Raw genomic sequence first — 12,163 nt, 5'->3', positions numbered from 1 at the left:
TTTCTCATGGGGTAATGTTAGTATAAATTTCATGTTACCGATATATTTTTATAATTATCGTGGGATCGTGGCGTGGGGCCCGAACGGAGATGATTGGCCGATAAAATGGATATATCCCAATAAATCTTTACGGTTACGGCTTTTACATTTGAGTTTTTCTATTTTCGTTTTGATTTATTGTTTTATCGTGAAATAGCGAGTTATCTAAAACAATAGATTTATATTTCATACTGATTTATTGTTTTCAAATAAATTCATGATAAAGTTAATCTTAAGTTTCGATTGGATCAAAACGTCAGTTTTTCATCGTTCGTCGATTTATTATCGAAACCGCAAGCCAAACATTACGAGCATTTGTGTTACAAATGCCAATGGTTCGTCAATTTTGCTTTTTGCTGGCTTGTTTCTCGGGGCACATGCCACGTGCCCTATTTCTTCTATAACAGCCTGTATTACCAGCGGGTAAGAGCTAAGGCATGTTAACTATAAACAGTCCCAGTCGACTTGTCAATCACGAACGAAGTGTCAACCAGCCGTGGACCCACTTTTTCGCATGAGCGAATACCTGTTAGGGCTAAATAGGGTTTGTTAGTCAGAAAATTGAATTACACTGGAAGCTGGCCGGGGTTGCGTGGATGTGTGCGGTTCAGGATTCTATTATGTAACTTTGTTATTTTCGAGATGTCAATCCTTTTTTGTCTCGCGAGACTGATTGAATGATCGGATAACTTTGGTGGCTTGCTTTATTCTGGGGCCATTAATATTGAAAATTTACAATGAATCAACTAATCGGACATCATCCTGTTATCAAAGTTCAAAATTAAATTAAATTTACAGTAAGAACTAAGCGATTGTTTTAGTAAATTTTCTTAAAGCCAGCAATACCTTCTATATTGAATGTAGCGTCTCTGATATCTATCACATATCACGCTCCCGTCTGCTGTGAAGCAGCGATGCATTCCAATTTGAAGAGTGGGATAGAAATTACATTATATATTTGAGATTTATGCCTCATTTCCCAAGGTTGGTTTTGGCATTAACGTTGTGAGAATAACGTTGTATAATATCTAAGAGCTCTAATAAACACTTAATATCGGGTGGACCGTGAGCTCCTGGAAGAGTCGTAATTACATTTCGACCGTCCGTCTGCAAATTGAAATGCACGACTTCCTCGCGGCAGAAATAGGCTAGATTTTTCTAATACGCCGGCCTCACAATACTACCAGTAAAATGAATTGTAATTAATACATCTGATGATATCTTTCGATGCAGCAATAAAATTCGGCTTTCTCCGGCCCCGTCGATAACTCATCTCAATAAAAGATAATCTACATTTCACAAGAGCCAAATGAAATGTACCAATGGAACTGGATTTATCGCTTGTACCTACATAATGTTGAACCGGTCCAAACGCTGATAATTTCCGGAGCCAAGGAATAAGACTGTAAAGTTTTCTTGTTCTTATTTTTGTTTGGTTCACATGGAACGGTTTTTGTTCTCTTTGGCGTCTGAACCGGCAGACGTATTGCCTTTTTCTTTTAATAGATTCTTTTTATTAGTACATATTCATTGTCGAGCTGTTTGAGCCGTGTAATGAAAATGACGAAATCGAAATTAGGAATCCGACGTTCTTATTCGTAAATTTAAACGAGGTTCATAAAATTGATTTTGTTTTTTTTTTGTATTGGCCGTTGATGAAGAATGTCTTTTGGTAATTACATATTTCATTGTACTATTAACGATATTGCATTGGTGAGTATTTTAAAAATAACAATTCAAAGAGTACCCTTACTGGTCTCGAATTCAAAGACAAACAGAATGATTGAGAACAAATTATTAAGAATAAGAGAAAATAAATTCGAATAGCTATTGGTTAATGCTTTCGAAATAATGAGATCGCGAATTAGTCAATCGGCAACAAACAAAGCAGTCTAGGCGTCAATTCGATTTAAGTCTAGGTCTGAGCCAGACAGATTAATAACTGGGAAAGCAGGAAATTAGAGCAAACAGACTTCGCACAAAGGAACGGGGGCTCGCTCTATTCTGAAGTGGATAGGACGGGTTTATCGAAAACGGCATATCGTGATGGACTTGAAATAATTGCGATTGTACTATGTACTATCAAACTATGAAATTTGTATCGCCTTTATAAACATTGGATACAATAATAATATCGATTTAATTGTTTCAATAAACATAAATTCTAAAATTTCGGTTAGTGCGGTTTTTTTAATGATTGCAGCGTCTAAATTAAATAAAAACAGAGACAGTTCGTGCGAAATTTGCAATACAAATCGCACTGCAGTCTCCGTGCCGAGCTTTTTGTGTGCCGTGTTAAAAGAAACCAGCTTATTAGCATATTCCGTAGCTTTCTCACCCCTTTTCGCTGTTCAGAAAACAGAGCTACGAATGAAAGAAAAAAAAAGACGAAGAAAATAATAGAACACTGAACGACACAAACCTAATGTTGACAACACATTACCGAGATAAAAAGCACGGTTACAACCGATTTATCAGGCTACAAAATGTTGTTTCATATCATTATTCACGTCAGAACATTGAACGCAAAGCACCATTCTCATTACTACACTGCGTTGTTAAATCACACATTCGTAACATGGGGCACGGGTCGCGTACACTTTTGCACAGTAAAAGGTTATGTCCTAGGAGTTATTGTGGGGTTTTGTGTTTTATGTTGTGTGGAAACGCGCGTCGGACGATGTCGCTGCGTTCAAAGCGCGTACTTAACTAAACTGATGTGCCTAAACCCGGGATGGACACCCCGGCCGGCGAAGCCACGTTCCGTTTCACGGTAAATACGTTTTTGTTTGATGTTGTGTTTTTACGAGAACGTCTTTCTAGATTGTTAACAGGTCTTAGTATTGTAATTTTAAGTCAGATGTAATACCTCAAAAAACGTGTTAAACGTATTAGCTACATCGATATTTAAAAAAATGATGCTCTAAAACTGTTTGAAGGAACAGCAACATGTTATTTGTAATGGTTAATTAGTATTTTGTGTTATTTTAAATAAGTTATGAGAATATTTTTAATTAAGTGTATTTTGAGTTGTTGATTCTTGGGAACATCTGCGTGAAACGATCGACAAAAACAAGTGCGATGGTAGCGCCATCTTTGCCACCCCGTCGTATTCAAAAGGCGGGCAACAGACTGCAGAGCGGTGTGTGCTCGTCCCGCGTCTACCCTTCGCATTGCCGCGTTACGTCAACCATTTTACTATGATCCTTTATAATTTCGGATCCACTTGACGGCTCCTACAAAACGAGCGGTCCGTCTGAACTGGTGAATTACGTTCGCGATTTTAGGGTCTACAAATTAGGAAAGGGGAGGAAAAAAAAAATAGCGTTCGGCTTTATTGACATTTTGCAGGGCTATAATTAAGGATTACGCCGCCGGGTCCGGGAAGTTATCGGCGCACCGTTAAATTTTAAAGGTTCGATTTTCGTTTCAATTAGTGCGTACTATTGGCCATCAAATGATCTGGGAACGGGCCTGTAATTTTTATTGAACTCCGGAGTCTTGATTTCGTATAATGGCTTTAATGATCTGTTAAGACGCTCGGTTTTTATGATTTATTTTAAAAAAAAATAGATATTTTTAGGGCTCTTTTGAAAATAAATTTAGGGGAATCACCGTTTTTGAATATTGTATGAGCTTTAGTCATCTCATTACTAAGGTTAGGTTGTGATTTTTAATTCTTAAGAAAGAAGATCCTAGACTTGTTTCGACAAATGATAATCCATAAACACTTAATCTAAACAAAACGAATAAAAACAATATCACTTTCAAAAACATTCTTATTTAGTCTATTTGTGTACACACAAATCATAAGCTACAAAAAAAACTAGTTTAAATATAGCAAACCAGGCTAAAATTCTTTATTTCTTTTTGTTTTGTCCTTTCAAAAATTATTGTATCGTCATCGGGTCTTAATGCGTGTGCATATTTAGAAGTTAATAGGACGCCTTGAGCCCGCTACTCTCAGACACAGCCCACTGAGTTTCTCCAGTGGGTTCCCATTGGGTTCCCATCTTCTCAGTGGGTTGCGTTTCCGATCAACTGGTAGATTCTGCGAAGCACGGCTCTTGCTAGGGTTCGTGTTAGCAACTTCGTCAGGTTTGAGCCCCGTGAGCTCACCTACTAGTTAAGGTTACGCTGAAATAGCCTCTCAAGGCTCTCAGCTTAGGTAGAAAAAAAAAAGAGCCCGTCGAAAATAACGTTCAAAGATTCTGTTAATTAAACAAACGTACCGACCTAATAAAATCGTAATAAGAATTGAATACAAAGTCGCTGTATATATAACTAGTCAGGTCATAAGTATTGTCACACTTTTCTTTTAGAATGCTGGCCACAAAAAAGTTTATTGAATGCGAATTTCGAATTGTTCATGAAAATAAAAATGTATACTTTTAGAATTTTACTCATTTTTAAATATGGAGTGGACGCTTAATTACTTAGTTATTGCGTTGCATCGTTGCGGTTACGCGCCAATTAAAATTTTTAACATACTGAAAAATTTCAATATAACCAAAAGATTCGTTTATCGTACCATCAAACGATACAATGAAGACTCTAGTGTAGATGACAGGTCAAGAAGTGGTCGCCCTCGGTCTGTTAGGACTCCAGCAGTGATAAAAGCTGTGAAGGCGCGAATTCAAAGAAATCTCAAACGTAAGCAGAAACTGTTGGCCCTTCAGATGGGGTTAAGCAGAACCACGGTGAAAAGGGTGTTAAATGAAGACTTAGGGTTACGGGCATATCGAAGAAAAACAGGACATCGTTTGAATGCTCGTCTAATGGACCCGAGACTGAAGAGATGCCGCGCTTTGTTGAAGCGGTACGCGGGAAAAAAATATCGGGTTATTCTTTTTTCGGATGAAAAAATTTTTACCGTAGAAGAGAGCTACAACAAACAAAATGATAAGGTGTACGCACACAGTAGTGAAGAAGCGAGCAACCGTATTCCGCGTGTCCAACGAGGTCATTTTCCATCCTCGCTCATGGTATGGTTGGGAGTTTCTTATTGGGGCTTAACAGAGGTACATTTTTGTGAGAAAGGTGTAAAAACGAATGCAGTTGTGTATCAAAATACAGTCCTGACGAACCTTGTGGAACCTGTTTCTCATACCATGTTTTTTCTCATTCAATAACAGGCACTGGGTATTCCAACAAGATTCGGCGCCAGCTCATAGAGCGAAGAGCACATAAGACTGGCTGGCGGCGCGTGAAATCGACTTCATCCGGCACGAAGACTGGCCCTCCTCCAGTCCAGATTTGAATCCGTTAGATTACAAGATATGGCAACACTTGGAGGAAAAGGCGTGCTCAAAGCCTCATCCCAATTTGGAGTCACTCAAGACATCCTTGATTAAGGCAGCGGCCGATATTGACATGGACCTCGTTCGTGCTGCGATAGACGACTGGTCGCGCAGATTGAAGGCCTGTATTCAAAATCACGGAGGTCATTTTGAATAAAGTTTAGTGTCATAAGAATCTATGTTTTGTTAAGTTCATTTTGGTATATGAATGGTTACATAATGAATAAACTTGTTTCAATTATTTTACATTAAACATGTGACAGAATTTATGACCTGACTAGGTATATATATATATATATTTATATATATTTTACATTAGATCCCCTTATATGATTATTAGTAGAATATTTAAAAGTGATTCATGTTATAAAAGTGAGTCACACAAATATCCGCTTCAGGCGATGCGCGCGACGGGGCATTGCAAAGTCGCCGTCGCCCGAATCATGTCTTGTCGGAACCCCCAGATTCACTCTCGGTGCTTTTAGGTCCCTCAAGCACCGGTCACCGTCCTCGTCGAGTTCTTTGTCGTAATCGACGAGCGAACTAACTCATAGACACAACCCACTGAGTTTCACGCCGGATCTTCTCAGCGGGTCACGATTCCGATCCGGTTTTGCTTTTCCCTACCGATACTGGTGGTCTTGAGAGTTTCAGCGTAGCCGGGCGAGTAGGTGAGCTCACGGAGCTTAAACCTGACGTTGCTAACACGAACCCTAGCAAGAGCCGTCCTTCGCAGAATCTACCACCGGATCAGAAACGCGACCCACTGAGAAGATTCAGCGAGAAACTCAGTGGGCTGTGTCTGTGTGTTAATTCACTCGCCGAGCCCTTCGTCGTAAGCGATGGTTCGACGAGAACGATGACCAGTGCTTGAGGTACCTAAAAGTACCGTTAGTGGTTCGGTACGATCTGAAATGATGTGACGATCCGGTGATAGATTCTCCGAAGCACTGCGCTAAGGCTAGTGTTAGTAAATTCTCTCAGGTTGAGCCCGTGAGCGTGCCTACCCGTCCGCACTTTATAAGGGCTATGATTTCTGCACAATCCAGACTGGCCTATAAATAGTAGGGTTTCAATGTTGCTATGTGTTCTAGTTATACATTACAATATACATTCAAAGGTTAGGTATCAGAACGTTACCTATTTGAAATAGGATTTATTTTCGATTGTATTTAGGTATAGATAAAATTGGATCGCAATAAGGAAGACGCCGAGTTCAATCATGTAATGATGCCGTGATACTGGGGCGGGTTTATTTCTGCCGCAAAACTGACGAGGCTCCGTTAAGGTGCAACAGCCTTATTCGTCTAAATAAAATTCGACTTTATATCCTAAAGCTTGCGGTATCGTTTCCTATGCAGTGTCTATTGGCTTTATTGAAGTTCTGAGGTCATTACGTGAATTAGAAACGTGGTAATATCTAAAGCTATTGAACATAACAACCGATTTAAAAAAAAAGGGCGACTTAACTGTTCAAAATTAGTTAAAACATCAAATCTGTATGCTGAGGCCATCTACCATTAAAATTCTTTGGACTAATATTACTACTTAGCTTATACTTTCACTGCTCGTACAAAAGCAGTATGATGAATGCGGTAATAGTTACTATAATATCCGAGAGATGGCGTTAAAATAAAATAAACCAAATCTAGGTATCCCTTTTATTAATTTCATAAAATATAATTCCAATAGAAAATTGAATAATCAATATATAAAATTACTATATAAAAAGGTACATCTAAATTAATCAGAGTAGCACATTACTTAAATTCTATTAAAACCTAAGTCTATTGTATACAACACCTATTTATACAAAATATACCTTTAGAAGTGACTGGAATGCATACAATTGCATTTATGTTAATTACATTAATACTAATTTAAGAAGGCGTACCTGGTTCCACTGGGAGCTAGGAAATATATTTCGACGGTCCCTACATATAAAGAGTCATGTCCAAAACGTTTTTTTATTACATACACAGTCATTTTCTATTTGTAAATACGGATATTACCATATATATTTTTTTATTTTATAAGTAATATTTCAAAAGATAAATAAACTTATAAGACGTCAGCTTATAAAAATAAAAAGTCTTTGTTGATGTAGATATCTTTATACGGTCTTAAAAACAATTATTATATTATTATTATTATTTCATAGTTGTGGTAGACAGTCATCTAACTACTTTTCCGGGAAAATCGAGGATATTATAAATAATTATTATACCATTAGAATCGGCCTCAATTGAATACTTGAAATCAATACTAGAAGATAGAAGAGTTACTTTTATGATTTAATTACACATGAGATTGAAACTTAAAAACGTTCGCTTGTAAACCATAATTTTTGACATGACGCTTTGTTCATAGGGGCCGTCGATTTATACACACATTAGTGCTTTAAAAACACATAGATGTATTAGTAAATACAATATGTTGTATATACATGAAGTTTTATTGGAAAATTTCAGTGTTCACTTTGAAAACACTAATCTCAGTTTTGGTCGTTGCAAATGATAAATTTAAATCAGAATCCGTTGTCATACTGTCACTAGAAATAGAATGACGGTGTAAACATACAACTTATTTAAAAGAAAAATAATAATTTAAAAACATTAATACGACTTAAATCTAAGTAAAGCTTAGCACGGACGGAGATTGTGATAAAATTCTAAACGAAAATCTCACAGTAAATTAAAAACTAGAGTTGCGCTAACTTTAAGGCAGCCGATATTTATGAGCTTTTAAAATGTATACGATAAATGAATAAAAAGTGTAAATTATTAGAAATATTGCCACGATTCATTTACATTGGAAACTCTTTAAAAAAATACAGATGTCTTTAAAAAAATCCCAGAATACTTCAATAATTGAATACCTCAGAAATACTTACATATGATATTATCAATGCTGAATTTATAATAAATAATATTGGAAATATTATGACAATGTCAGAAAGATTAGTAATTTAAATTTGTATATTTTTGTTGTAGCGACGGTTGAATGACCTTCCACAATTGATTAAGTAAATTAAAACTTTTGCGGGTTTCATTTTTATCGCACGACGCTACTTTTTAATGGTGGAAGTCATACGTGAATATGAGCTAAGTACGTATTGCAAAAGAAAATTTTGGTACCTGCCCGCGGGATTCGAACACTGGCGCATGCGCATCGCTCGATGCGAGTACGCCGTCTTATCCTTTAGGCCACGCAACTTAAAAGAATTTCAAAAACTATAATTTACAATAAACTTCAATATTGATCTGTGCTGTATTTATGGCTACCTTATTCATCACCGTAATTACAGATTCAAAAGAAAGGATTTAAAAAAAAAAGTAAACAGTACGAGGTAGTTGTAATGAAGAGACTAAAGGGTAATCTCTTATCTGTTCAGTTTCTGTATCTTTGGACCGCTGAGTTGATCTTTCAAAGACTTGTTTCAATCATCGAAATGTTTGGGAAAACAGTTTTGGTGATTGGACGATAATTCCAACTTATAACCCAACAAACGGTTTTTTGGTTTGAAGGATTAATGGTGGCCCGGAGGCCTTTCCAGTTTCACCAGGACAGGTGCGTAAGTAATGGCTCAGACAGGAGGGGTAAAATTTGCTAACCGCTGCCCGAGCGCCTCCGAAGGAGACCTAACAACTCAAGAGCAGCTGTTTCGAGAATGACCAGCATGCGGTATCAAATCTCTACGGAGATGACGGATTACTTTTACTTTCAGAGAAAGCAGATCGGCAGGAAGGAGTATTGGACAAAATTTATTAAGTCGGGAGTTGCAATTTTTAATTTACAGACCATGTGTGTGTCCTTGATGATCAAAACGGTTCTCTTGTTGCAACGCGTGCGGGTTTTTGATTGATATTGAAGCCTTCGTCAAACAGAACGCGTAATTAGCGCGCGTCAGAGCGCTAAACTGACGCCGCTCTATGACGCCGAGATGTGTCGTACTACTATGGTAACATACCGTCAAACAGAGCCCCAGCGCTATAAGTACGCAGCGCTCTGTCGCGGCGTTAGGACGCTTTGACGTCAGGCGTTATAATTTTTTACAATTTTTATTTTAGCGTCCGCGTGAATGTGTTTTAAAATACTAGATAATGCCCGAAAAAATGATATAAATAGTTAGAAAATACCCATGCTTATACAATGCCACATCTGCATCACTCGATATCTTAATACTTTTAAATTTTCACACTGCTATCGAAAGGCACTATGATTTGGCAAATGCGTTGCATCAAGGAGCGTTGGACTCATCTAGTCAATTTGTGTGACATGAAAAGAGCGCGACGTTAAGTACGCGGCGCTAAGTACGCGTTCTGTTTGACGAAGGCTTAAAACTTCGAAACTAATAGATTTTACCCTGAGACGTTCAAGTATTATATCACAACTTAAGCTACACGGAAGCTCGCAGTGGAACTTTTAACTAAATTACACACAAACTGTACAAAAAGCAGTAGACAATAATTGTATTAATTAATTTATTATTATTTATTTTTAATCTCTCGTTAGATTCTAAATTGGTAACTTTCAATTTACGTTTCCTAATTATAATTGAACAATACAAAAATTGCCTAGTGCACTTATATATTTCTCTATTTACAAATTAAAAAACTAAATTATGTTAGTACAGACTATTGCACTTTGTCTTTATCAGTTGAGCCGTTCGGTAACCTACCGTTGACGTATCCGTTCTTAACGTGCCCATTGACTTCACCGTTTTCGATCCTGCCGTTACCAACTTCGCCGTTTCTGATCTTACCGTTTGCTACTTCGCCATTAGCGAACCCGTTTTGAAGGTGACCATTGTTTGTTGCGCCATTAACGCGTCCGTTCTTTAGCTTCGTGTTCTCATCAGTGAGTTTGCTGTCATTATTATTGTTGTTCGTTTCAACTTTGCTTCTGGGTTTCTTTTTGTAAGCTTGGAGGTAGAAGTTGGTAAATAGGACTATGAAGATTGTGGAGTGAAGAATCAGTCCGGAGGCGATGATCCTGGAAATTAATAAGATAAACGTAAATATTTTGATTAGGATGCAAATGATGTTGCTTATTCATAGAGGATTTAGTTCTTAGCTGATGCTGTTGGAATTTATGAGACGAGAGAATGAGACAGAATCCTTTGGGTTTATTCCTACCGCGTGTAATGCAGACATCTTGAAGTTAAAGTCGTTGTAATTTGAAACTAGATGAAACGAAAAATAGACACTAAAAAGAGATAGATGTATGTCATGTATTTAAAGAATTTGATTTGCGAAAGGCTGACGGTTTCACGTATAATGTTTGTGAATTGGACACGCTCTTAAATTTTTTTTGGTTCTGGATATCAAGTAACTTACATAGCATTAAACTTGTTTGCCTGGAGCACTTTTGTTTTTGCTATTTCACGGATATTGTGTTAGATGAACCTAAGATTCGCGACGGTTAAGATGTTAAATAGTTTCGTTTCTATCGAACGATTTGTAGCCTAATCAAATTAAATTGAATATTATAAAGCAAGTATCGAATCATAATGACTCCATTGTCGACTCGTAAGCATGGTGTGGCTTTCTATTTCGTATAGACAAAATTGAAAGTATCTTTGTCAAGAGTTAAGTTTCTACATGCTGACAAGTGACCGCACGATCAAGATAGTACGACTTGTTAGTTCAAGTGATCGGAAGACAACGGTGAATTTTATTGAGGCGCAGCGATGTACACAGTCATAACAGAGCATTGTCGTTGCAGACCCTACCTGATATTCCGAATAGTTTATCGTACTTCTATATCTAGTATCAGTAAGCTAAATGGAGTATAGGACATTTATATGTACTAAACAGTTCATGTAACAAGTCATCAAACGTTATAAAAATAATAAACAGCAATAGGTTTTTACTTTGAAGAAAAAAAAAAACCTTTCTTAGTGGATCGCGATTCTGATCCGGTGATAGATTCTGTTAAGCACTGCTTTTGCTAGGGCTAGTGTTAGTTAGCAAGTTGAGCCCATGAGCTCATCCACCCGTCCGGGCGTAACTAGAATAGCCTTAGGTTACCGGCGAATTGGTAGGAAAAACATTGTAATATCATTTAGAAGTACTAGTGCTCCCGCAGTAGTTGAAATTCGACTATAATTCGACTGTCAAAGAATCAACTTCTATAATCACAGATTTCGCCAAGAATACACTTTAATCAAAAAAATATTAAAGATAAAGAATATTAACCTATTCTCAATTTGACCACAGACTTTAAGCAATAACAGCTTGACAGTAAACAAAAAGTATATAATGAAATTTTATTGTTGATTATTTACGATATCACATTAGAAACCTCAAAAATAACAGTAATTTGATGGATGTTATTATACATTTAAACCTTCCTCTTCAATCACTCTATCTATTAAAAAAAAACGCATCGAAATCCGTTGCGTAGTTTTAAAGATTTAAGCATAAAAACGGATATAGGGACAGAGAAAGCGACTTTGTTTTGTACTATGTAGTGATAACCAATACTCACTTCGGATACCCGCAGTCGCAGACTAAAGCGCTGATCGAATGGAACAACACCATGAAGAACTGGATCTGAGAAAAGCAAACGTAAGGTATAAGTATCACTAAATATAATTAAAGTAAAATGTAATGTAAAGGTAAATAAGAAGCACGGTAAACGTGTAGATTACATTATTTTTAATGCAATGATGCACTTTATATTCACATATTATCATTTTGTAATGTCATTCATAATATTTAATGATAAAAAATAAAAATAAGCATTCCATTGGTTTTGATATTCAAATTTGATATGACGGCAGACAGTAGAATTTCCCTTTGACACTGTCGACTTTTTCT

General features: G+C 36.8%; 2 protein-coding genes across 10 annotated transcripts in view; both read right to left on the bottom strand.

The window, feature by feature from the left end:
• aus (argus) overlaps positions 1-2,755 on the bottom strand; it is a 133,061-nt gene extending 130,306 nt beyond the window's left edge. For 3 of the 7 annotated variants that reach the window (XM_089737091.1, XM_028170546.2, XM_089737093.1), the window contains exon 1: positions 2,462-2,715. The gene's annotated coding sequence lies outside the window, so the exon portion shown is untranslated. Of the gene's footprint in view, positions 1-2,461 lie in introns of all 7 variants that reach the window. The other 4 variants (XM_089737092.1, XM_028170545.2, XM_028170543.2 and 1 more) reach the window with 3 other exon arrangements.
• A 4,231-nt stretch (positions 2,756-6,986) lies between these two features.
• LOC114240115 (very long chain fatty acid elongase 7) overlaps positions 6,987-12,163 on the bottom strand; it is a 110,542-nt gene continuing 105,365 nt past the window's right edge. For all 3 annotated transcript variants that reach the window (XM_089736643.1, XM_028170553.2, XM_028170554.2), the window contains 2 exons: positions 11,832-11,896; positions 6,987-10,334 (listed from right to left, as the gene is read on the bottom strand). In XM_089736643.1, the coding sequence (XP_089592769.1) occupies positions 9,977-10,334; positions 11,832-11,896 (423 nt within the window). In that variant the 3' untranslated portion in view covers positions 6,987-9,976. The remainder of the gene's footprint in view (positions 10,335-11,831; positions 11,897-12,163) is intronic.

Source organism: Bombyx mandarina, chromosome 22 (genome assembly GCF_030267445.1).
Source record: "Bombyx mandarina strain Sakado chromosome 22, ASM3026744v2".
Taxonomy (NCBI): domain Eukaryota; kingdom Metazoa; phylum Arthropoda; class Insecta; order Lepidoptera; family Bombycidae; genus Bombyx; species Bombyx mandarina.
Note: the sequence above shows the minus strand (reverse complement) of the source record. Positions and strands in the feature narration are given on the sequence as shown.